Genomic DNA, 27607 nt, shown 5'->3' with positions numbered 1-27607 from the left:
TGGGAAAATGTTTGCTTCATTTATTTTCAAACATTTGATGTAAATTTTTATTTAAGAAACCCTTTATGTAATATTGGGTGAATAGTTTCCCACCATGTCTGAGGTCAAATAATCCTATAAATACTTAAAAGCTTAGAGGGTGATTAGTTTCCCACTAGAGTATATTCAATATAAGTAATGAAGCTTTACTTTACTTTTAGTTTTTTAACAGTTGGCTGCTTGCCTAAGTTTTTACACAGCTGATAGTATTGAAGTGGGAAATATGTATCCCATTGTCACTTCTGAATATCAACCTTTCTTGTGTTTGAAGCTAACCTGCAAACAGTTTGTTGTTTTGTCTGCCAGTGTGTCATCAAATTAAATCTCCAAGGTAAGAATACAAAATTTAATATTTCTGTAATCAGTTGTATAATTTAGATTTATGAATAGGCCAATTTTTAGTATAACAAACTCAAAACAAATATGATGGTGTACAAGTAGTTGAGTAGGGATAGAAATCATTGGTGTTTTTCTTTACTTTATTTGAAAATGTAAAATCAATTTCAACTAAACTAAATGCATACCAAATTATTCAGCAAATAATATTCTATCCAAAAACAGCTTTGCACATTTTGAAAATTACTTGGCAAAGATAATATTTTGTAAATTAGGAGCCTATATAGGCACTTTTATGCCATGTTTCTACTCAAATGTTTATTGCAACATTTTTGTAACAAATTATTAGGCTGCAGTATAATAAGCGGCCACCAGTCGAATACCAGTATATTGAATATTTATATAATCGTAATACCGATAATCGTGATTATCTACTGAAACCAAAATGTCCAACCGTTAATTACGTCATAGTTATTTCAATTCACAGTACGGTTCAGCAGTGAATATCTAAAAACGTAATAAGTAACTTAACAAAACGTAGAAAACTATCTATGTTATATATTTACAAGATGTAACAAGTAAACATTGACACATTTAGTTACTTCTACAGCTTGAAACAAAATAAACATGTACATTTCTACTTGTGGCCATTGCCATGGCCTGATGGCCGTCTGTATTTAGTAGCCAATGGCAATCGACTGGTGGCCGCTTATTATACTGCAGCCAATTATTAGGCCTATGCCATTTTACTGTTGAATTTCTGACTAAGAATTCTTGTTTCTTGTTTTAGTTGAGCGCATTATGGAGGAAAATGAAATTGCGGAGCTGCTGGATTGTGACATCTCCTTCGAACAGACAATCTTCTCAGACATCGAAGGGGATTCAGATACTGAGGACAACTTGGTAACAACCTTTTCTACTAGAAGGACATCCACGCCGATTCCTAGTCCTGTAACTTCAACAGAGACTCAAACTCCTGGTAACGATGTAACAGAGACAGGTACGATTATACGTAACCAAACTTCGGAGTTTCCACCTTCATCTGCACTCTCTGGCACAGATACACCTAATCCTGAACTAAATATAGGCCTAACTTGTGGTTTGTCACCCATTACACCTTCTACAAGTAAATGTGTCACAAGGAAAAGAAAACCAGTGAACAAAACTCACATGTCTATCCTCACCGATAGCAGCAGTGATAGCAATATGTACGATTCTGACGCTGATCCAGAGTTTATTCCTGATCCTGATAGAGGTCTGAGAAATAAACGAAAGAGAAGATTTCCTCTTATTTATTGCACTGAATCATCTGATGATGAATTAGAACAAAAAAAACTCAGGCCTTCTCTAGATATTGGTAATGAAAATGCAATAATTATTGGTCCAAAAGCAAACACTAATAGTAATAACACTAAGCCTAAACAATTTTCAAAAAAACATATCTCATCTAAATATAAAAACACAATGCCTACTGTAAAAAATCAAAAAGGAAAAAAATACCATTGGAAAAAAATTGCCAATAATCCCAACAAATTTACGTCGTATGAATACAAACAAAAGTTTGGTTTGAATGTAACTCTACCTTCACATGAGCCTTCAGATATATTCAAATTGATATTTGATAATGAAATTTGTACAACTATTGTACAACAATCTAATCTTTATGCTTTACAGCAAAAAACTACTTTAGATTTGACATTGCCTGAACTAGATGCATTTTTTGGATTGCAAGCCTACCATCAATAAAAATGTTTTGGAGCGATGATGAAAATTTTCACGTGCACCGCATTGCAAGAGTGATGCCAATGAAGCGTTTTCTGAAAATACTCAGATTCCTGCACTTGAATGATAATGAAAAAATGCTTCCTGTAGAGTCCCCAGATTTTGATAAATTGTTCAAGATTAGGCCCTTGATAGACCACCTGAAAACCAAATATTTAGTACTTTTCTCGCCTTCCAGGAACCTTGCAGTAGATGAAAGCATGGTTGCATTCAAGGGTAGAACATCGTTAAAACAATTTATGCCAAAAAAACCAATAAAAAGAGGTTTTAAAATTTGGGTTTGCGCCTGTTCTGAAACAGGTTATGTTCTGACCTTTCAAGTCTACACAGGAAAGAAAAAAGATGGGTCTCCGGAAGAAAAACTGGGAGAGAGAGTAGTCTTAGATCTTACTACACCCTACCTTGGCTTAGGCCATTGCGTTTATTACGATAACTTTTTCAGCTCAGTGGCATTGACTAACAAACTTTTAGAAGAAGATACATTTTCATGTGCCACAATTCTTCCCAACAGAGTTGAATATCCTGTTGAGGAACTAAAAAAGGATAAGGAAATACCTACACATCAGCATGATTTCGCACAGTGTGGAGATATTAGCATTACAAAATGGGCTGACCGAGGGAAGAAATGTGTTTCGGTTATATCAAGTATGTGTAACCCATCCGAAACAGTCAAAGTTATGCGATCTAATGGAAAAGGAGAGAGAGAGGAAGTAACCTGCCCATCTGCTGTGTCCCAATATAATAAGTATATGGGAGGGGTAGATCGGTTTGATCAGCATATGGCTAATTATAGTGTAGCTCAAAAATCTATAAGATGGTGGGTCAAGTTGTTTTACTTCTTTTTTGAATCGGCTATTGTAAATAGCTTCACTATGTATGTTCAGGACTGTAAAGCTTCTGGTATAAAACCAATAAACCACCTGAGGTACAGATCAAAGTTGGTAAACCAGCTTATTGGTACTTTTACCTCCAGGAGAAAAATTGGCTACACACCTGGTAAATCCAGAGCCCGCAAGAAACACAGTCCTAGTGGCCGACCAACAATCCAGAACTCAATTAGGTTATCCAATGTAGGAAACCATCTTCCTCAACTAATACAAAAATATCGCAGGTGTGCTCACTGTTCAACAAAAGCCAAAGAAAAGCGAAGCAACATGATCTGCTCCGGCTGCAATGTCGCACTATGCAAGGGCTGCTTTTCCTTATTCCACAAGACCATGTAACCTTTGACCATTTTGCAACAACATACGTGTAAAAATGAGTGTTTTGTGTGTTTTGTTTCATATGAATAAGTAAAGTGAGTGTTATTGTTTTCAGTTGTATTAGATTAGGTCAGTATCTACAATGTTGCTTCATATTGATTTGACAAGAATTGTTATCGCGACCATGCTATTCTAGGAATACTGATATTTTCCATAGTATTTATACTGTATGCAATAAACATTCACTATGATCCTTTTACATTTATGTGTGTTTATTTACAAACCCTGTGAAGTGGGAATATATTATCCCAGTGAATACAAGGCAAGACAAAAAAATACTCATTGCCCAGAGATACATTGGGATAATAATTTCCCACCCTAAAAATCCCAAAAAACGTAAAAATATTTTTAAAACTATAATGTATTAGTGGTAACATAAGGTATCACATTAATATTACACTAAAAAATATAACATTTTATGAAGCTCGGTTTCTTGCCACTTAAAGGGTAAAAAAAAATACAACGTAATAAAACATGATATTTTTATTTACAAACAAATTTATTTAACAGTTAATCTTGTTTTCTCAATTTATCTCATCATTAAGGAACAAACGTTTTGTTTTTGTTTTATTTTAACTAAATACCGTACGGTATTTCTTTACAGCTAGTAATGTATTATACTGAATAAAATCAATTTTTTGGTACTTATTTCTGTTTTATTTTAGACTTTGATTATATCAATTTTCTCAGAATTAAATTCTCTACAATTAATGTTTGTTGATTTTATGTATTTATTACCAATTTAACAAAGTTATTGTACATCAAACTTAAAAAAACATTGTTTCGTGCCCCAATTTTTTGCATTTAACCCTGAATCCCTCAAAAACTACTACAGGTACAGTTCTGAAACCTATTTTATTAGCTTTATCAGGTAAAAATACATAAGAATCCACGATATTTCTTACTTAATTAACCTTTCCAAAAGTTCAGTATGGCTTTATTTTACTCTTTACCCAGGAATTCAGGCGAAATCTTTCGCTAGCTGTAACTCGCTAACGAAGCGTTTTCGGACCTATGTTTATATAACATTTTTTCATTATTTTTACTAGTACAATGTGCTGTAGAAGTGGGGGGAGAACTTCATGAATCACCCTGTATATTAGTATTTTTAGTTAGTTTAAATTGACACTATTCAAACGTTACAGCATTGTAGCTAAAACGAATAAAGATTTTATAACTTTGACTTTGATGTTTATACTGAAAGCTCTTTATTCTAATCCAATCTCCTTATAGAATTTTAAAGAAATTGATTTTAATATTCTTTATTATTATACTTATATAAATTGTTAAGCTTAGTTTATTATAAATACAAATGTTGTTTACTGGGGGATATATTTTGCTCTTTACTTATACCATGTGGTTGAGTTTTTTGTTTACAGGTGGAAGATCAGATGTTGAAAATCTACGCATGTTTTTTTAAACATGCGTGGTGCTGGACATTAACTAACACTTTATGCATGTTCCTGGACATTGGAACTGAAAGGGCTAACATATATGTTATTCCATAAAAATCAAGAGAACTGTGGTTAAGACCAAATACAAAACTATTAAATATTTATATGAATTTATGCAATGTTTGTTTACCTTTTTGACAGGCTGGTAAGTTCTTCAGTACAGTGGGTTTTGAAGGATTTATGCTCACTACTGTCTGCGCAGGGATGTCTCCCGTCACGTCTGTTGTTGATCTCCTATCTCAGGTAAGGTATTCCTAAAGTTTTACTAGGCTAAGTTTGTCATTGTTGAATCCGTAGACTATAAACTGTGAGATAACTTGTACATGAGTCTCAAGAATACCATCTTTGTTGTCATTTTCTTTCCTATGGTTTTTAGTACAATAATGTCACTCGTAAAAATGTATTTAAAATACTTTGTGTTAAGTCCAATAAAACATTAATATTAATTAATTTAATATTAATTTATTTGTTAATTTTTATTGTTGTTATATGTATATATATATATATATATATATATATATATATATATATATATATATATATGTTGTTTTAATTTATTTGATTGTCAAATACTGCCGTTAATATTGCTCTCTTTACTGTTTTATATTAATTATTGTTATGTTGAGTATTTTATAATATTAGGCATATTTTTATATGTTTTAAAGTTTGTATTTTAACCACGCTAGTCTACATAACCACAACAGATGTCATCTCTACTTTGTTATTTAATGATTGCCACTTCTTAAAACTATTTTAATATATGTTATTAATAGTTCTTTGACTAAAATTTGACTGAAATTCGACTTTGTCACTGCGTTTAACTGTAAACTGTAAAAATGAATGGATTTGATTTGACATTTACAAAGGGTTAGCTTATTGCTTGTACACTTTTTTAAGAATAGAGAACTGTAGCATTTTTGTATCACTTGAATTTATTTCATTTTAGACATTTTTGAAACATTCTGTGCACAGGTCAGGCTTTCCTAGACACAACACGTACAAAGTAGTACATTTCGTAATGTTTTTTTTTTTTTTAAGTTATTATATTGATGTTGTACAAGGATATAGCAAAATCAGATTTGTTATAGGGAACATACAGAACAGAAGGGCTAGAGCTCAAGGGCCAACACTTTTTTTATACATAACTGCTCTGTATGATTTGTGTATAATTTTTGGTTTTTAACTATTTTCAACATTTGTATATTGTATAAGATTAATATACTAATTAATATGCACAATTAAAATCTTATATATTATCATTAATACAAATTCTAATGAATAATGTTACATAAACCTTTTAAAAATCAAACTTAAAATTCAGAATTGGGTAAACTACATAATATACAGGGTGAGTCAGAAATATGGTAAAATATTTTAAGACGTGATTCCAGAGCTAAAAATAAGAAAAAAAATGTTATATAAAGGTAGGTCCGGAAACGCTCCATTACTGAGTAATGGCTGGCGAAAGATTTTGCTTTGTTTTCAGTTCACCTGGTGAAATTAAGTGATTCTGAAATGTTTTGTTCTTATTTTTTAAACTCAAATAAGATGGATTTATAAGGAAAAGCACCTGAAAAATCAAATAAAACTACTCTAGAGGTAGTAGTGTGAAACAGTTTTTTGAGAAAAAGTATGAAAATTTGTAAAAAATCTAATAACAAAAAATACCGTCTTAAATGTTTGATGTCCAATAACATTGTTAAATGACCCATAAACAAATTGTTTTTCCTAATACAGATTGTAGAGAATTTTAATTCTGAAAACAACCATAATAAGCAAAGTTAGCTAAATGTGTAAAAAAAGTTATGAAAATTGACTCCTCACGTATTACACTACACAGCAAACTTTCGCTGTTTTATAATAAGGAATGAGTATCTGATTGGTAACAGCTGTTTAAAATTTTATTTTTAAATACAATAAAACATCTACAATCGGTTTAAGTCTCTCCGGAAGATTAAAATGGATGCTCTAAATGACCTCCATTGTTCAAAATGCACGCGTTCAGGCGTCTTCTCATCAAGTTTCGGACGCCGTTCAAAAACTCCAGGTGTCTGCTTAATGGTTTCTATTCCATTAGAAATGTTTAATCGGAGTTCTTCAATTGTATCTATTGGGGAAGAGTAGACTAATGTTTTTAAAAATGTCCCCAAAGGTAAAAGTCCAAAGGATTTAAGTCAGGTGATCTTGCTGGCCATAAAACTGTGTCCACCTCGGCCCTATCGATTGATTTGTGAAACTCTTATTTAGGTGTTCACCGAACAGCCAGAGCATAGTGCGCAGGTGCCCCGTCATGCATAAACCACATGTTTTGGCGAAAATGCAGAGGTACATCATCAAGCAGGGTAGGTAGCTCGTCTCTTAAAAGGTTCAAGTACACCACGCCATTAAGCCTGGGAGGAAAGCACGAATACGACTAAATGATCTGCTAAGATTTCAGGCCAAACATTTACTGAAAACTGATGTTGTAGGCGATTAGGTTTGATAGCATGAGGATTTTCTGTCTGCCCAAATGTGGTTGTTATGTAAGTTAATGATAGCTGTTCTTGTAAAGTGAGCCTCATTGGTAAACAAAAATTGTATTTAAAAAGTTTGGATCAGCACATTTTAACAAGAAGAACAACAACAACAACAAATCGACAAAAACAACATGGGGAGCGTAGTCTTGTGGCAAAAGAGTTTGGACATGCTGGAAGTGGTATGGGTTTAACTGGTACTCGTGTAGTATTCTCCGAATACTAGATTGGTTGACATTGAACTGTAGTGACAATTCTCTAGTGCTCTTTTCAGGATAATCAGAAATTTTCATTAAGAACCAACTCTTCTAAATTCAACAGTCCTACATGATCGGGCGATGCCTGCATTACTATGCTCCGAAGACTTCAAGGAACCTGTTTCAGATAGGCGTTGATGAATATTGGCAAAAATCTTTCGTTTTGGACACCTGCGGTTAGGAAAGTTCTCTTGATACAGACGTCTTGCTGAAGTACTATTGCAGCGTCCCAAACCATACATTAAAATACATGTCTGCTAATTCAGAGTTTGAATACACATGAATATTACCGTCCATTTTTAATAAATGGAACACACAACAACAAAATCACTAATAAGATGGATGGAAATAACTGGTTAAAATACTTAACACAAGCCCATAGTATCTTTACAGTTTGTTGTTTTGTTCAACAATGAGGTGACATATGTCATCTAATAATAAATGCCCAGCTGATTATTTATTATTTAAAAAATGTTTAAACAGTTGTTGCTTAAAATGATTAATTATTGCCAGCTGTTACCAATCAGATACTCATTCCTTATTATAAAACAGCAAAAAATTGCTGTGTAGTGTAATACGTGAGGAATCAATTTCATAACTTTTTTTACACATTTAGCTAACTTTGCTTATTATGGTTGTTTTCAGAATTAAATTCTCTGCAATCTGTATTAGGGAAAACAATTTGTTTTTATGGGTCATTTAACAATGTTATTGGACATCAAACATTTAAGACGGTATTTTTGTTATTAGATTTTTGGCAAATTTTATACTTTTTCTCAAAAAAATGTTCACACTACAACCTCTAGAGTGGTTTTATTTGATTTTTCAGGTGATTTTCCATATAAATCCATCTTATTTGAGTTAAAAAGTAAGAACAAAACCTTTCAGAATCACTTAATTTCAGCAGGTGAACTGAAAACAAAGCAAAATCTTTCCGCCAGCCATTACTCAGTAATGGAGCGTTTCCGGACCTACCTTTATATAACATTTTTTTCTTATTTTTAGCTCTGGAATCACGTCTTAAAATATTTTACCATATTTCTGACTCACCCTGTATACTTTATTGTTACTAGTGATGAGAGCTAACATATAATGTTTTGCCTCTAATTTACATATAAAACACAAATTGAATAATGTAACTTTTAGTTTATCTTGAAATGTGATTGCCGTTGCGGCAGTTATTAGAAAAAAAAACCATAAGTCTTACTTCATGGACTGCTGATAATGAAATATCTTAGTTTCATAAATTTGAGCTATTGGCATTGATGGCAAACTGCTGAGTGGTGTTGGCTTATAGAAGATCTAAAGCATATACATCAAAATGGTACTTACTTTAAAATCATGCCCGTTAACTGATAACTAACAATAGTTGATAGTAATTTAAACTAAGCAGTGAACCAGGAATTCGTTTGAAGTGTGGGTTAAAAAAATATATGAGGCATATCCAGAAAGTAAGTCTGAGAAAGCTCTCAATGTTGGTTAGACTGGTGTGTGTGTAACCTGATTCCTCTACTCTGCAACAAAACCAGTTCGAGGGTAGTACGTTGAGAAATGTCAATGCGATAATACATTTTGTGAAAAATATCAGTGCAATCTCCCACCAAGTGTGAAATATGCGGTGTTATCTATTATCTCATTTGGAAGGTAAAATTCCAAACAAGGAGTGGAGAAATTTATCCCCATATAGTTTGTAGCATCTCAAAAATATTTGCATGGCCTCCACTTGATTTGACATGTGTTGGTCTGTCACCTCTTTTGGAACCCACCTTGCGGACAGTTTCCGATATCCAAGGGTTTCTGTGATGGTTTCGTGTGACAGAGATCTGGATAATTGTTGAACTATCGCAGAAAGTTCATCCACAGTCAATCTGTGATCGTTATGGAGCACATTATCAATTTATCCAGAATTTTGTCAGTCACAATTGAAGGTATCCAACTTCTCTGATCATAATGCGCCTATGTAAAACTGTTTTTAAACTTGTAGCACCACTTGAACATACTTGTACGATTCATAGCTTTATCACCATATGCAGTTTTTACCTCATTATCTACCCCAACTGGAGATTTGCCCTTCCAAACGAGATAACGGATGAGCCCGTGTATTTTGCACTTGGCGGGAGATTGAATTTCCTTTTTTACAAAACATATTGTCACATCTACAGGTCTCAACTTACTGACCTTTAGCCGGTCTCGTTGCGGAAGGGAGGAATAAAGCTACTTGGCAGTGTAGCAAACATGTAGAAAAGATCTCTCCAGCTGTGAGAGCTGGATACTCCTCGGATACTTATGGATTACTTTCTGGATATTCCTCGTGCTTTTGAATTGCTGGTTATTATAACAACAGTTTGTTTACAGGTCACTCTGATGGGTTTGATACGTCTTGTCAGTGTCTACTATCTTCTGTCATTCCAGAGTATTGTCAAGAAGTGTATGAAGAATAAGGATCTTGCAAAGAGATCAGAATAAATTCAATCACACTCATGTCATTCATCAGCATTTTGCCAACAACTTCCGTTCTTGAGAGAGATAAATTCCTCATTGGCATTTATAGTGAATAGAAAACATTAAACATAAAATAGAAGTTGAAGAAACTATTCTAGTGTAGTAATACTGTTCTTTTAATGTACTCATAGGGTAATTTTCTAATGGTAACGTAATATTTCAAGTTTTCTTTTTAATAATGCACAATTACTAATTTTAAATCTTTTATAGTAAGCAAGATTCATGCTTAGATTTAGAATTACAAAGCAAAGCAATATACTTATTTTCATGTTATTTTCCTTAGTATCCTTTAATGTTTCTTGAGCAAGTTATTTTGTAGGTTTAAGGTAATTGGAAAATAGTTATATTTGTTAACTTGAAACATTCACTGTTATAGACATATATTTAGTGTGTAAAGAAGTAATTAGAGCTTATTGTGTGTTGTGATTTATCTTCATGAAATATGTTTTCTATTATCTTTTGTGTAGTAAGTTAGAAGCTGGAACTAACAAAAACTATTGCAAATGTCAAACTATGAAGTGTTGATAAACAGTGACCATGTTGTTGATTTATACTATTTTAAGAATTGTTATATTTGTAATTGAGTTTATGTATCTTTATAACCCTTCAAAATAAAAATAATTTTGTAGTAATTATTTTCTAAAAATGTTAATAAGAAAAAATATATTTCAATCAACAATTTTTAAGTTTTTATCTAATAATCCGATAATATCCAATAATGCCAGTTAATATATCAATAAATAATTACAACCAATATCAATATCGAGGTGATACTTTTTTTTATCGCAAGGTAGCAATGAATAATTGATCATACTATGATGAAGACCAATTTAGAATATTAGTTGATTCACAGATGACTTTGCTGTTTTCACGAATAAAAATAAAGAATTTACTGTGAAATATTAACATGAATATTGAACCTCGAGCTGCCTGTCATTTGCTTTGTAACTGTTACACTTTTTTATAGTCATATCAATGCTTTCGCAAAACGTTTAATAAAATAATTTTGTCTTGAAAGTGTAAGGAAGGATTCTGTGTTATTTAGTATAATATAATGCGTAAATTGTTTTTATATTGAAACTAAGAAATATAATACGCTGAATCAATTCTCTATTATTACTGAAATGTAAACTTAATTTAGTGAACTGTGTGTTTTCACACATGGTTGTCCTCAATCCTGGTAACATTTGTTTTCCCAAAATTGTTCTCATTTTTATTAAAACATGAAAAGCTTTTGAAAATTAAATAAAAACTTAACATTAATTATGTAGGGTATCTGTATATAAGATAAGGAAACTAGTGCTTCAGTTCACCAGCAGTGCACACTAAAAGACAGTCGTGTCCGAGTTCTGATGCAGTAAAGATCACACATCGTGCAAAAATGGTTTTGAGTTTTGGTCATGGAAAATGACTTTGATAATGGTGCGTTTTATAAAACAGTGCTATGCTATTAAATTTTGCTTTCACCGGTGCAAAACTACTTCTGAGACATTTTTCTTAGATATTGCGATTTACATAAATCCTGCTCTGATAGACGCATAAGGTTTTTGGTTGTTCAGTGAGTTAAATAATGCACAGGAGACAATTGAATAAATAAATATGTGGCCAAACTAAAAAATTAGTTACTTTTAAGATTAACGAACATTAATATATCCTTGTGCACTTTTACGGAGCTGCCAAATGTAAATGATCGTGGATTGACAATTGTTGCAAGTTTCACCAACCAAATGTTACATTACACACTATCCTACTTCGCCTAGACAGTAGGTGCAGCCTTGCAGCAGCCATCGTACAGTGCCAATATGAGCCCTGCAGTATTTTTTCTGTCCCCAAAGCTGAAGAGTAGGCTGAAAGTTTACTGTTTCAAGATGTTGCTGCTACACAAATAATTGTCACGAATCTGTAAATGGTTGTGACAGTTGAATTTCAGGGATCATTTGCAGCGAGGGAATTATGTTGGCACTAATGTGTCGATGCCCAAGCAAACTTTTAACAGTATGTACCAATTGGATGAATAATTTATTTTTACCAGATCCAGTCCCATTGCATTATGGAATAAAATTGTAACAAGATTTTTTTCAGTTAAAATATTATTTGTCATTTGTTTTCTTGTTTGTTTCTGTCATTTTCAAAATTCAACTTCTAAAACAGGCTTTCAAATTTGATTAACCAAAATGTTTGTCAGCTCTCTGCAGCAATTGTCAGCTTGAGGGTTAAAGAAGGTAACCGTGAAGATATTTTGATTGGCTTTACATTTAATTTACTTGTCTGAGCCATACATATATCAACTAAAGTAGTACATATAATCTCCAGCTTTCAACGCTTAGTTGAAATTCCATATTATAAATCAGTGGCATAACTAGGACATGGTTTTGGGGAAGGGTAATTAATCTTATTGAAGAGCTCACCACATCCTGGTATGCAATAAATGTAAATTTGATTAAATTAAATAGTCTTAATTCAAAGTAAAACATGTAACTGTCATATTTCCAACAAATTGGAAGCTGCTATACAAATTATTTTAGAGCTCTTTGGGAGGTTCTACACCTCTACCTCCTACAGTTACGCCACTGTTATAAACGTATGGAGTAGTAAGTAGTGGAATCATTGGACCAAATAGTATAAGTTGATCAATAATTATTCTCCTTGAATAGTTTAGATAGACTGCACAATTTTATACTATTGTACCAAAAATGTACTGAAGACTGATTTATCTTATTCTAGTATTTTATTGAAATGCTTGATTAAGTGTTTTATTTAATAAAATACATTCTGAAGACATGTGTTATTTTTTCTGTTCAATACCCTATTCTATAACTATGTTTTATTTAATACCTATTGCCTTGGTATACTTAAATTGTCTATAATTAGTTTAAAGATAATATATAATTTTACATGAGAAGAGTAAAAATAAATTTACAAAAAAATCGTTTAAAATTAATAATATCATAATCAATAGTAGAAAGTTCTTTATTTACAACAACATAAAGAAGTGTAATGGCGTCAAAAGTTACAATTAATCAAAATCTTCTGGTCTCTTGCTTTATGATATGGAAGAGTTTACCGAGTCGAAGTATTCTTTCTTTTCTTTTGGTGTAGAAAGTTCTCTCCACGAGCCACTCTTGAAGGCATTTCTTGAACTGCCTCTTTCCAAGTTTTTTCTATCATGTGGCAGGATGTTTTAGATTTTTCTTCCCAGATAAGATGGTTTCTTGCTGTATCTGATTGTGTGGTGTCCAGGAACTAGGTAGTCTGGTGCTCTTCGGGTGTTGTATGAATGAGTGTCTTTAGTTCTTGGTAATTCCATTTGAACTATCTGAACAACTACAGAGTAGTGATATTACAGTTTGTTGTAAGCTTTAAAGATTTAAAAGCTTCTATACAACTCTCTGTTGGCCCTAGATCTGCAAGGTTCTTACTGCTGCTTTTTAAAATACTAAGATTTTTTTTGAGACGTTCCTCCCCACACTGATATGCCATATCTGATATAGGATTCAACAACAGCGAGGTTTGTTGTCTTCACTGCTTCCAGTCATCCTATCCACTTAATTCTTTTCTCTGTGTAGATTCCAGTTCCAAGTTTTTTTGGTTAGACTCTATTTGATCAATCCAGTTAATATCCCTATCAATTTTTATGCCTAATAGTTTTGATTGGTTTTCTATTTTGATGTTTTGGATTATGTATTAGGTTAGTTCTTTACCTGAAGAAGAGATCAGATTGCAGATCTCGGAACGTAGTGTTACTGATTTCTTGTTTCAACAGAGAACGATGGCAAATGTCAGGAAAAATCCCGTTTCCTTCACAATCCTTCCATCGTCAAAAATAACCTTCAAACAAAGAAATGTTTTGTATCTTAGGAATTTGTTCATGTCTTCTGCTAAAATTGATTTGTGTGGTCTTTGATGGGTTTATTGCTTGGTCATTTTGCAAGCAGTATTTGCAAAGTTTTGTTGGTTGATGTAACAATGACTGTATACAGGGCAAGTGCAGTGTAACTTTTTATAAGAAGAGTTGTATCATCTGCATATATGATAGATTTTACATTATCAGTATTGATGTAATGTGAGAAATCATTAATAAAAAGGACAAACAAGAATGGAGCTAAAACAGAACCCTGTGAGACTCATCTGTTCACTGGAACTGTTTGAAACTTGTAAGTACAGCTTTCTCCATTTATGGTTTTCTGCAGTTCAATGATTTGTTTATATCCCTCAAGATAGCTAGCTACTCAATTTTTTGCTTTGCTTTGAACTCCCAGTGTTGATAGTTTCCTTAGCATCAGCTCATGCTCTAAGCAGATGAAGGCCTTACTGCAGTTTAAAAAGGCTGCTGATAAATATGATTGTCTTTAAGTTGGTCGATGACATATTCAACTAAGCTACTAATGGCAATAATGGTAGATTTCTTTTAAGAAAATGATGTTGAATTTTTGTTATGAGATTATAGTGCTCAAGGTGAGTAGCATTCTTGAGACTACAATTTTCTCCATGAATTTTGAAAAGGTGGGGATCAGTGAGATTGGGCGATAGTTTTTCTGCTTTGGTTGTAGAGCCTTTCTTGTGTTTTGGATAAATCTTGGAGAGTTTGAAACCAGATGTGAAACTAACCGAGACTGAAGATTTATTTATTATACTCACAAGTGGTACTGCTAATAGTGTTTTTTTTTTAATACCTTTGATGGAATTTCATCAACACATTTGCTTTTCAGAGATGTATGACTTAGTACTTTTCTTAGGTCAGTAGGTGATAGAATTAACGATTCATAAGGTTAAGGCATTATCAGTGAAGAGAGGTATGTTTTTGTTTTGTAGGTCATTAAAGGTTTTTTAGTGTTGTATCCGTAATCTGTGAGAAAGAATGGTTTAGATGTCCAGCTATAAGATATGGATTGTCTTCCATCTTGTCATCTATTTCTAAACCTGATACAGTTTGTTTTGTTTTTATGAATTGATAATATCCCAAAGAGTTTTGGACTTGTTATTTGAATGAGCTATATGTTCTGTGGCAGTGTTACGTTTAAGGTTTCTTTGTAATAATTGTCATCCTGTTATTTTCATTACCCATCATTTCATAGTTATAGAGTGCTCTTAGGAAGTCATCTTTCATCAACATCATTGCTCTATCTTAGCTAATCTTGAGCTTAGATTTATGTCTTGTTCTGGTTGTTTCTTTGGGCAAGCATAATCCAATGTCCTCATCATAGTTTGAAATTATGTATACAGGGTGTATATTATGTCTGGAAACACTCAAATATATCCTTTAATAATTTAAATATAAATTTGAAACCTCTTACAATCGTGATAGAGATTGGGCATCTACTTTTTGGAACAATGTTTTGTTATGTCACACCAACGGGGGACGTCCTGCCCGAGGGTATCGTGAATATTCTTAATGGAAGCATATACCTTGTGATACATAATTTTTAAAGTAATAGCTTACTGAATTGAATGCCACAAACCGCATCTCAAAGGAATTATTCTATCAGAAAATAGAGCATTTTTAGTATTGAAAAATTTACTGATGTTCAACAATGTAATTTTAACAATGGTTCTTGCCACAAAATGTGTTACACTAATTTTTTAGCATTTTTTTAAATGTTCAATTAAATAAAACAAAAATTTTCATTTTAAAGCTGGTTCTATTAGCACAAATTTGCCAGTTTTTTATTACAGTACAATTATGGAAATACTTATGTTATTGATTTCTTATTACAAATAAAAAATAATGTATGCTGTTACAAAAGTCTTACAACAAAACGTTTTTACCTGCATTTGGTGTCAAAGCAATTGTTCGAACTGTGTTCCTTCTACGGTTTGACAATGAGCCAATCTTGTGTAAAATGATTCGACAGAGTTGCCTGACATTTCTTCAGTTATCAAAGCAATCTCCTCTATAATCCTGTTTCTTAGGTCTTCCAAATTATGAGGCTTTCTTCTATAAAACATTGGATTTTAAATGACCCCATAGGAAATAATTGATTGTGACAAATCCGGGAGATCTTGGAGGCCATTCGATTTCTCCTCTTCGGCCAATCCATTTATGAGGAAACCTTAAATCCAAATACTCTCTTACCTGTCTCCCATAATGGGGTGGACCACCATCCTGCTGAAACCATACATTATCAAAGTATTCTCCTGATGCAATTTGAATAGCTGGGATTATTTCATTTTGGAGCATATTGTAGTAAAGTTCGGCATTTAAATTTCCATTGATGAAAAAGGGTCCAACAATTTTGTTACCTAAAATTCCACACCATACGTTCAGTTTTTGTGGTTGCTTGTGAATGGGACTCAGTAATCCAATGTTGGGTTTTCACTAGCCCAGTAACGGCAATTGTGCCTGTTAACATTGCCATTTAGGAAAAAAGTTGCCTCATCAGAAAATAGTATGTTGGTCAGAAAATCTCTATTGTCATCACATTTGCGCATCACAAGTTCACAAAACTCAACTCTTCTGTCGTAATCATCCTCACTTAACTGTTGGACTAAATGAACTTTAAATGGTTTTGTATTTATTAATTTTCAAAATCTTACTCACAGACATAGGGTGCATATCATGTTGCTGTGCAGCTTTTCTGAGCGATGTATGTGGGTCTTCAATAAATGTTTGCAAAACATCTAGTGCATGTTCTTCATCTGTTGCAGATTGTATCCTACCCGACTTGGCCGATTACGTACACTCCCTGTCATTTCAAAACGCTCAATAGGTTTTGATATTGTTGAAACACTTATGGGATTCCTTTCTAGGAAAGTGTCATTAAACAAATTACAAACTTCCCGATAAGATCTTTGACGATCGCCATAATCCTCGCATCATCAACAGAGTAATTCGTTCTCTTTCAGACAATTCCATTAAAATGCCAAATAAAAACTGAACTACTGTAATTAGATAACTTGTTGACAGCAATGCTTCAGAGACACTGATTAACTCGACAGGAATGATATGACCTTTGTCCATTTGTAATTCCCAAGCTTAGACCTGTCTAGTGAAAGCTCCATGCTCAACAAACTGAAACCTGTAGACCAGATGATTAATAACACAATAATGTTTTCTCATAGGCTAGTGACCTTTGTCTCTTTAAACCTTCCTGCTGACTGGAAAACACCAAGTACAGATTCATAAGTAATCAGAGAAAGTGACTCATAAGTTTTTATTCATTGTAATAAAAACTGGTAAATTTGTACTAATGAAACCAGCTTAAAAATAAATTGTTTATTAAATTGTTATGCTCTAATTTTCTGATAGAATAATTCCTTTGAGATGCGGTTTGTGGCATTCAATTCAGTAAGCTATTACCTTTAAAATTATGTATCACAAGGTATAGGCTTCCATTAAGAATATTCACGATACCCTCGGCAGGACGTCCCCCGTTGGTGTGACATAACAAAACATTGTTTCCAAAAAGTAGATGCCCAATCTCTATCACGATTGTAAGAGGTTTCAAATTTTATATTTAAATTATTAAAGGATATATTTGGGTGTTTTCCAGACATAATATACACCCTGTATACTTCTTCACCATCAAGTTCCAGTTTTCTGTTGCGAGAGTAGGTTGTAAGTTGTCAAGGTTTATCCTACTGTAGTTCTTTTGAATATACTCTTATTTTCATACAGACGTTTTATTCCCAGTTTAAAATTGTATATTTGACCCAAGTGGACAAAATATATATCAGAGATTGGGATATATCTAAATAACTATGGAATACTTCATTATTTTCCAAAAGCTAAGGGAAATCTCCCTCTTTGTATGTCAATGTTTCAGATAATATTCTGTTTAATGGTTTTTGGATCTTAGCGTAAAGCAAGGAGATGGAATAGGATTTGAGATGGAGTTTTCATCGAACTACCCACTTAACTCATGAATGTTAGATAGAATTTTGCTGTTTATAATAGGGTTCACAAGAGATTTCTCTGTTTGAGATCATGTGGAGCAGTGAAACAGAATAAATTATAGAGGTAAGGATTTCAAGTATTAACCATGACATAACAGGGAAAATTTTGCCAACCACGTCACAACTCTAGATGATGACCCGTTCTGAAAATCACATAAAATCAGTTATGGAATACAGTATTGTGCACAAATGAGGTTTTCTTCCAATGGCAAAGATTTAACACAGTGATACTAGGACAAGGTATATGTAACAGACTTCGCTGAGGTGGCATGCAAAATTTCAAGCCTATAGCTACATGTAATACATGTTAAAATGTCATAATTATGATAGTACTAATTTGATTAACAAATTTATCTCTTCTTTGATTTTCTCACTGCCACCATGGTTACGCATAAGACTGATATAATTGTGTTCGACATGCACCATCATCGTATCCGATGTTACCTGTGTTGAAATGAATTTATCTTCGTACAAAATTTCAAGTTAATAGGTCAGTTCGATTTTGAGACACTCTGCAAAGAGACAGGAAGGAATTTTATTTTTCCAGCCCCTTCAGTAAAAGCTTTCGTTAATGCTCAGTTAATCCATTTCACAGGTTATAAATTTATTTTTTAATGATGTCCTCAGTGTTCAATTTTGATAAGTTTAGAAAATATTAAATTAAACCTTACTTTTTTGTATAATGTTAGTAATGCAGCAGATCAGCCAAGATAGTATAATACACTCTCAATAATAATTCAAAGTACTAGTCTTAAAGTTGGTGATTAATTAACTTATTGAGATAACAGTGTTATCTGTATCTGAAATTATGTTATCTCACATAGCTTATATAATGTTGAGTCAAGAACAGCCTACCATGAACAGTAAAATGATGGCTTAAATGAAGATAAGAGTTATCAGCCTGTCCAAAATCCAAATTATTCAAGTTAGTCTCAGTTTTGTCCTGAGTTAAATGTTTAAGTGGTGGATGGTTTCAACCTATTTGCATAAGTGTAATATTGTTCAGAATGTGTTGTATTTTAACTCCTACATATTTTTATAATTACCTGTGGTGATGCTATTATACAATACTATTATATAAAGTAAGTGTGTGAAAGTAATGCTTAAATAAATTCAATTTAAATTACAAAACATCGGAACATTGAAAATCTAGTTCAGATGTGTAATTAGTATTTATTTGTTATAGTGTCATTTTTATAATTATGAAACAGGTTACAAATGTAATCTTGCTAGTCCACAGAAGACCAATATCTTATCTTTGGAATCAATAGATATAAAATTTATACAAAAAACTAGCAGTTACCAGTGGCTTTATACACGATTGCGTAGGTTTTGCACCTGTGTAAGGACTTCAGGTTCTAATGAAATATATTTGTGATGCCAATGTTAAGTTTACCTTCTTTCTACGATCAAGAAAATATGTTAAAAAGTGTTTATTTATGGCCATTGTAATTTACTCCGATCATAGTATTTTTTTATTCCAGAGCTGATTTTGCCTCTCTCCTGATCAAGAAAAAAAAAAATATATATATATATATATATATATATATATATATATATATACTCAGCTTTGAGAAGTCTTTTTTTTGTCAAAAGACAACTAATTTATATTTCATAAAGTTTTTATATCTAAAGAAACAGTTAGGTTATATTGTATCTTAGGTTATATTGTATATCTGCACTGCTAGCAGTTATCCCCTGCTTCCCGCACAATTTATTTGGTGTTGCACGTGAATTATATTTCCGACACCAATCTTAAGTTTACCTTGTTGCCACGATCAAAAGAATAAGTCAAAAAGTTGATATTTATGACAATTGTAAGTACTTTATTCTTAGTATTTTTTATTCCAAGAAGTTTGTTTATTGATCAAGAAAATATATATATATATATATATATATATATATAACACAGCTCAGAGAAGCCTACTTCTGTGAAAAGAGAACTAAGATGGGTTTTATATCAATCTTTAAATTTATAGTAAAAGTTAATAGTAACATTGCCTTTTAGATCTAATAATCAATATTTATTAAAAATGTAAAGTTAAAAGTATGTTAACAATGGAACTACGTGTTTGTTTCCTTTTAAAGTGAAATATATTGTTAATATTTTAGAACATTTACAGCTGGAATCGGTACATTAGTTCAAAAGCACATTTCAGCAAACTTTTTTATATCATAGTTCTTGCTGAATGCTTCAAAGGGAGTCTTAGGAGTACAATTCTGACCATCTTATGTTTTAGAACATTTTCTAAGAAAGATGAGTTCTTATCTAATCACTGGAATCTAAAACGTCTTGAAAAATTATGGTTTTCTTTATATATAGTACTCACTACAAATGTATATAAATTGAAAATAATAAACAATGTGTGCACAAATAGTTATTACATTAGACATGCTCTTCTAATTAATACTTTACAAATTTAGAGACTAAGATTGGACTTTTCAGACCAGTGGAATATAACCTGGGGAGATTTTTGAAATAAGAATAGGCCTGTATTCATCTCAGGAACCGTAAGAATGTCCATGTAAAATTTCAGTACACAATAATTCAAGTAATGTTTAATAAATAATGAAAATGACTGCACGATGGTCATTACTGCTTATATTTGTAAATTTTAACTGCTTGAATTTGTAAATCTAAACCATTCTTGAATCCACCTAAAGACACTAAAAAATGTCATTGAAATCGGTCCAGCCATTTAGGAGGGGTTCAGTGACATACACCCGCACAAAAGAAATATATGAGATATATAAAGATAACAATTGTTTAGGCATTTATTTTAAAATTAACTGAGTTTACATATACAAATCATAATTTTTTATAGTGCTCAGTTTGAAGCTAGAGGAACCTTTTTACTAAACTATGCATATCTATATTAAATGGTTTATGTCCAGAACTTCATTTAATTGATAAAAAAGAATCTAAATATAACTTAATAATACAGAATCAGTGATTTGGCTTTCTATGAATGTAGGCTACAGTTTTCTTTGTACACAAAGTACTTTTTAATATTCATTAGTATTTAAGAAAAGTATTGTCAGTTATAAATTCACATGAGAGTGTTTTGTTTTCAGACAATGGAGTTTACTGTGGGGCTTTTATTGACATTTTTAGCTACCTTTTTAATAATTGCTTTATCTGTCTTTTACTTTTATCACACAAAAGATTACAATTATTGGACCAACAGGGGAGTACCCAATATAAGGCCAGTTTTTCCTTTTGGCTCTACTAGAGATTTAGTGCTGGCCAAAACCTTTATTGGGAAAGGTTACAATACAATGTACCAAAAGTTTTCAAAAGAGCGATTTTTTGGGATAATTGATGTTCAAAATCCTGTTCTTGTGTTGAGAGATCCTGAATTGATAAAGGCAGTTTTAGTGAAAGACTTTAACCATTTCGCTGTAAGGACAAACGTGGGAGCTAATTCTAAAGAATACATTCTCAGACATGTCATAAATATGAACGGTCAGGAATGGAAAGACATGAGAATGTTGCTGACACCAGCATTCACATCTGGAAAGATGAAGTCAATTTTCGTTTTGATGGAAAAATGCAGTAAACAGCTCAACATTTATCTCCATGAGGCTGTTGGAAAAAATCCAGTTGTTGAAGTTACAAATGTTTTTGCTCGGTTTACAATGGACGTCATTGCAACTAGCGCTTTTGGCGTAGAAACTGATTCAATAAATAATGAAAACTGTCAGTTCTTTACAACGGTGGGATCATTGCTGAAAACAACGAAAGCAAGATTTTTCCGGAGGTTTCTGGTTAATTTCTTTCCTACACTGGTAAAATTCTTACCAGTTCAACTTATTCCACCCGATGTAACAGATTTACTAACAAACTCTGTTCGTCAGTCTGTGGTTCACAGAGAGAAAAATAACATAAAACGAAGTGACTTCTTAAATGTCCTTATTGAAAGTAAAAAATATAACGGTGAAAATTTGGAAAAAAGTACTTCTGTATCAAAACCCTCAAAAGGTAAGCTATTTTTAACATACGTAAATTTATATTTTATTGTTTATAATATACAATATTTGGCACAATTTTATTAGGTAGCATTCATTAATTGTTTCCCAAACGAGAATTTACAAGTTTTTACTACTATAAAAACAAGTACACCTTTCTTAACAAGTGATGTTCCAAATTCTTCAATCTCTTCCTCCTTACATTTATGTGTACTAAACATGCTGGATAGGTAAATTAAGGTGTCATAGCTCTTTGTATAAGTGTATAGTGTCTTGTTTGTTGTTGAGGAATAAAGCGCTATGTGTGCCATAATTTTGTATTCCATCATTCATCTATGAAAATTTTCCTGTTCAGTACTAATTTACATTATAATCGTTGTTTTACACATTATCTGCGGCAGATGACTTAAGACGACTTAAGACGCAGATGTACATTCAGATAGTTGGTCTCACACAGTATAGACTAGCAGTGAAAGTGTTAGTACTTATTTCCTTTCTTATTTATTACATAACTTACTTCTTTAATTGGGTCTTTTATACTTATTAGCTATATTAATTCTTTCCTAATTTTTTTCATTTAGTATATGAAAACCTCCAATGCACTTAATCCTTAAAGGACCTTTGCACTTGCTTTCAGAATGACAGAATAGTTGATAGATAGGTTGATGGTAGGGGTGGGTTCCTGTCAAGATCCAAGAGAAAGGATAGCTGACACTATATCTCAGGCATGTTACCTTGGAAGGAGGGAGAACAGCTTTGTATCAGCCGCTTTCATATAGTCACCTTCTACAGTAGACTACATCTACCGATCCACCCCAATATCTTGACATTTGTGGGTTTGTGATGCATCTGTACATCTGCTCCTGTACATCCATAAGGCTGCCCAGATATAAGTGACACATTGATTTTGCTGTAGCCAGTGTAGGTGCAACTGGAAGGTATAAACCAGCCAGAAGTGAACCTTTCTGCTGGGATCATGAATCACTAAAAAGCATTAGTTGTGTTCCCATAGATCAACCTATGTTCTCTTGGATGATTTTTAACAGATGTGTATTGAGATTAGTGAAGATTGTGTTTTAGTCACAATCTATAAACATCTGCCATTTTTGTTAGTATTCATTGTTAATTTTTTTGTATCACTGTTTTGAAACCATTATTACACTTGATTCTAAGACAACTTGATTTATTCCTATATTTACATTTTTTTTTTGTGTCTTCATATGAATGTTTTACAAATCACTAGCAGTCATTTTGATAAGAAATCCATTAGTAAATTTAATGATGGAAGTTGTTTAATTTTAATTTTTCTTCAGGCCTCACCATAGAAGAGATGACAGCACAAGCTTTTGTTTTCTTCATTGCTGGCTACACAACTGATACATCTGTTATGTCTTTTTGTCTGTATGAGTTATCCATCCATGCTGACATACAAGAGGCACTTTACCAAAATATACAAGAGGCTGTGGATAAACACAATGGAGCCATCACTTATGAGAGTTTACAAGACATGCCTTACTTGGATCAAGTTGTCAATGGCAAGTTTTCAAATTATGGGTATATTTCTGTAGTTTTAGGCCACATGAACAACTTAAAAGGTTTCTAACAACATTTTCATTGTTTTATGTAAGTTGCTGGTTGTAGTGAAATGATGTTGAGCTTTTTTCCAATAAAACAATATTAAATATGAAAAATTTAACAAGTTTATTATTTGTCTTTGAATTATAAAAGGCATTTAAAATATTTTACTGATGCATCCAAATGCATTTGAGTCTTTCTTGTAATGTGATATTTCAACAATTGAATTTTAACACATAAAAGTGTTATTTATTTCCAAATTCAGGGTGCAAAATGTACACACCCATATTTAGATTTGAATCAGTTATCCACACTGATGAAGACCCGTAATGCTTAACCATCTATCTCAACTATCAGTGGTAACTGATAACGGAATTTTGTAATGATAACATTATGTCTAGTTTACTTCGTGTCCATTTCCAGTTTCTAACATGTTATTTATAAAAAACTAAAATTTATTTTTAGTTTTCTCAAATTCATATTGTTATTTTAGTTTTGTTAGAGTTAATGAATTTAATTTATAGTGAATTCTTCATTTTATGGTTGTACGTAATGCTTGGTATAATATCTTGGATAGATACTTAACTGTTTAGTTTATATAAGCCTATTCGTACTCTACTTTTATATGTATGAAATAAAGTGTTTAGATCTTAAAATATAATTACTCACTGTAAAACTTAAGTCACAAAAAGCTGAGCACTACATAAAAGTGTTAATGAAATTTATAAGTAGATATACAAAGAATCATATAAATTTCAACTCATATAACTCAATAGCAGATGACTTTTCACCTTGTCTACATATTATAGCTTTGTTAATTAAAAATATAAAATTTATTTATACTTTCCAAGTGTAACTTATGAGTGATGTAATATACCTGCAGCTAAGGGGGTCATGCTTAGAAGGAGTTTAGTGTTTACACAATTTTTAATTACCTTACTTGTTCGGTTAGGATGATTCATATAGGAAATGTCAAGACATTCATCCAAACCAGAACAAAGTTGAGACATTTTGGTATAACTCTTTACATATTCTTTAATTAAAGACAGATCTAAAAGGAGTGTCTTCTGAAGAGTATGGCCTTTGTTAATAATTTTGTGTTAGGATTTGTCACTAAAACTATTAGAAATGGAATGGAGTTAAATTAAAGAATTTTTCACACATTTATTGTGGAGTTTTCAGTGAAATGAGTGTTCTTTGCCATATTTTTCTACAGAGATGTAGAAAGTATATATCATTGGAATAGGTTTTGTGACAGAAGATTCAGTTGTCTTATGATGATTGAATTATCTGTATCCGTCATTAATACTATTAGATATACATTGGATAACATTCTAACCTTATACCTTATACCAACCTTTTTTAAATAGCTGGCCACAAGATGTGTACATATTACATCCTCTATTAGTCCAAGTATTATATTCCTTACTATGAAAACACTGTCTGTATGTTCATCTTTAATCAGAGGTCATATTTAGTGTAAGTATACGCACACTTACAGCACAAACTTAAATATAATATTTACTTATAATATGGATGCATAGTGTTTATTAACTCATCATTGATCTTGAAATATAAATATATTGAAATATTGAATTTTTCTAGAAACTCTACGTCTTTATGGGTCCGGTCAAATCATTATAAGGACATGCACTGAACGCTACAACATCCCAAACACTAACATTCATGTAGAAAAAGGTGTGCGAGTAATTATTCCTTCTTACTCCCTCCATCACGATCCTGTGTATTTTCCTGACCCTGATGAGTTCAGGCCGGAGAGATTCACCCCAGAAAAAGTAAAAGAAAGACATCCCTTTGTGTTTTTACCATTTGGAGAAGGTCCCAGAAACTGCATTGGTAAGTAAAATGATTTTTCCTTTAGTTGAGGACAGTAATTAATTGTGAGTTGTTATGGAAATATGACCTAGAACGTCATTCATAATGGGCATGCGTGTAATTTGTCTTCAAAATTAAACCATTTTAAATATGTAAAAGTAAACTTAGAATATTACCTTTCTATGATGTATAGAAATAACAATCAATAAAATAGAAATAAATTCCAGCATCTAAAAAATTCCTCAAGCAATTTTGTAAGATGGACTTTTTAATTTTTAACATCCATTCCAAAAATTTTTGGCAATTTAAATTCTTTTATTTATGACTACTATGTTTTTCTGCATCACTTGTTTTATAATTAATACCCGTGGATTTAAGAAACACAAACATTAATTAAAATTCAATATTTTCAATATTCTTGCCTTTAAGCTTGTAAATTATATCAGTGTAAACACACATTTTTATACTGATAAATTTAAGTTTCGATAAGGTTAAGGTCTGATATTTAGTTGTAACAAATATATCAGTTCCATTAAATCTTTTTGTATTATTACATGTGTTTTAGGAAGAAACTTTGGCATGCTGCAAATTAAGATTGGGCTTGCGACAGTGATTTCAAATTTTAAAGTTGATTTGAGTCCAGAGCAAGAAGTTCCAATAAACATTGATACCAGAAGCATTGTTGTTACACCTGCTAATCCAGTTCTATTGAGATTTACTCCTAGAAAAATGAATGGTTCTTTGATCTGAATGGCTAGTTACACTGTCTATAATTATTTTACTGTCAAAAATATGTTAGAATTTTTATAAATATTTTTCATATTGTAATTTTTATAAAATTTGTAATTAATCAAATGTATTCTATAGAGCTACATAATAAAATGTATTATGCAGAGCTTGCAGTGGAGAAAACAGTGTGTCAGACTAGGTACTTAAATGAAGACATGTGCTTAAACAAGAAACCTATCTAAGATGTCATTCTCATCAAGTAATACTCAGTTTTTTTTAAACACAATATTTCTCAAACAAGATTGACGTTTCATACAAAAAGCTTGGAAAATCATTGGAAATAATGCAAATTATGCATGTTGTTTATTAAAATACATGTTGATTATTTTTACTATAAAAAATCTGTGAAACTTATTAGTTATGGCAATTGTGTACTTATACATGTACTATGTAAGTGATTTTTTTGACAATTATATCTTTCTTATCAAAATATTTTTTTGGGGAGAGGGACAGAAGAGCTCTTACTTAACCCACACTTACCCTGATTGCCCCTCCTACACTTGTAGATATTTTATCCTTATAAAAGGAAGGTTTAACTGTAAGACTCTTGAATGTTATAGTGAAACAAAATTCTAAGGATAAAACTTATTAAGTGAGGATTCTCATTTTTCGTACAGAATGGAAAACAGACAATTTCTTTATTTACATAATATTGGAGATTAGTAATTCGTTATATTGTTACATTAGTAGTCAGTAGTAAAAATTAGTCTCTTTTTTACTGTTACTTCTTTTATAAATTTATCCACTGAGTGGTAGGGTCTCTTCATCAGCCAATCCATCAATCGCTTCTTCACCTGTTGTGTTGGCGTGTTCTTCAATTCTTTTAGCAATAGGTTGAAGCTTTTATCCAGCAAATTTCGGTTTGTACCGTAAAGACTAAGATGATGGGGTGGCAAGACAAAGTTCGAGACATGTTGTGTGTTATGGTGGTGAATGTCTTGGATATGGACCGTGTGAATAACAACTTCTCCTATAAAAAGTGCCACAACAGTTACAATTTTAAATTCAATAAATACTGAACACAGTTTTATGAATAGCTTGTCCATATTTGGTATCCAAAATTGAGTGGAGTTAATTATTATGCCAAGGTACTTTATGTTAGTTTTACAGTCAATGCCTACCATTTCTGTATTCTTGTTTTTGGTTTTGAATACTACCTGAACTGTTTTTTCTATGTATAGGCTTAAGTGTTTGGAAACACAGTACTCTTTATCTCAGTGAAAACCCTTTCTGTGTTAATAAATAGTTGTTTAGTTTTGTCTGTAAGAGTAATCTCGGTGTCATCTGCAAATTCTAATGATTTGCAGATTTTTGATAGGTGAGTGGGCAAATCATTAGTTTATAAAAGGAATAGTAATGGTCTTAAGTCTGACCCTTGAGGTTCTCCTAGCTGTATGTGT

The 27607-nt window shown here is 32.0% G+C and overlaps 3 protein-coding genes across 5 annotated transcripts in view; all 3 read left to right on the top strand.

The window, feature by feature from the left end:
- The window catches only part of LOC124366022 (3-ketodihydrosphingosine reductase-like), a 29549-nt gene extending 16625 nt beyond the window's left edge, over window positions 1-12924 (top strand). Inside the window, exons 6-7 of the mRNA XM_046822224.1 lie at window positions 5015-5116; window positions 9999-12924. Coding sequence (XP_046678180.1) covers window positions 5015-5116; window positions 9999-10109 — 213 coding nt within the window. The 3' untranslated portion in view covers window positions 10110-12924. The remainder of the gene's footprint in view (window positions 1-5014; window positions 5117-9998) is intronic.
- Window positions 91-3618, top strand: LOC124366020 (piggyBac transposable element-derived protein 4-like). Of its 2 annotated transcripts, none has more exons than XM_046822220.1 (2): window positions 91-370; window positions 1166-3618. In XM_046822220.1, exon 2 carries the CDS (start codon window positions 2124-2126, stop codon window positions 3378-3380), a length of 1257 nt encoding a protein of 418 aa, XP_046678176.1. In that variant the 5' UTR covers window positions 91-370; window positions 1166-2123; the 3' UTR covers window positions 3381-3618. Both variants share the same exon structure in this region, with proteins under 2 accessions (XP_046678176.1, XP_046678177.1).
- Window positions 12925-18916: 5992 nt separating the features above from the next.
- Window positions 18917-26639, top strand: LOC124366019 (probable cytochrome P450 6a13). 2 transcript variants are annotated; one of them, XM_046822218.1, is made up of 5 exons: window positions 18917-19120; window positions 21114-22020; window positions 23321-23542; window positions 25188-25439; window positions 25984-26639. In XM_046822218.1, the coding sequence occupies exons 2-5, from the start codon at window positions 21117-21119 to the stop codon at window positions 26166-26168; spliced, it is 1563 nt and encodes a 520-aa protein (XP_046678174.1). In that variant the 5' UTR covers window positions 18917-19120; window positions 21114-21116; the 3' UTR covers window positions 26169-26639. The 2 variants fall into 2 exon arrangements, with proteins under 2 accessions (XP_046678174.1, XP_046678175.1); XM_046822219.1 differs by having other exon boundaries at window positions 18923-19030.
- The last annotated feature ends 968 nt before the right edge of the window (window positions 26640-27607 follow it).

Source organism: Homalodisca vitripennis, chromosome 7, assembly GCF_021130785.1.
Source record: "Homalodisca vitripennis isolate AUS2020 chromosome 7, UT_GWSS_2.1, whole genome shotgun sequence".
Lineage (NCBI taxonomy): Eukaryota > Metazoa > Arthropoda > Insecta > Hemiptera > Cicadellidae > Homalodisca > Homalodisca vitripennis.
The sequence above is the reverse complement of the archived record's forward strand: the minus strand, read 5'-3'. Positions and strand labels throughout refer to the sequence as shown.

Bases quoted from the DNA above. Each gene is read 5' to 3' on its own strand.
- LOC124366020 (XM_046822220.1), top strand. From the start codon at position 2,124: ATGTTTTGGAGCGATGATGAAAATTTTCACGTGCACCGCATTGCAAGA.
- LOC124366019 (XM_046822218.1), top strand. From the start codon at position 21,117: ATGGAGTTTACTGTGGGGCTTTTATTGACATTTTTAGCTACCTTTTTA. The intron at 22,021-23,320 runs GTAAGCTATTTT...ATTTTTCTTCAG, and splicing joins TGTATCAAAACCCTCAAAAG to GCCTCACCATAGAAGAGATG. The intron at 23,543-25,187 runs GCAAGTTTTCAA...GAATTTTTCTAG, and splicing joins CTTGGATCAAGTTGTCAATG to AAACTCTACGTCTTTATGGG.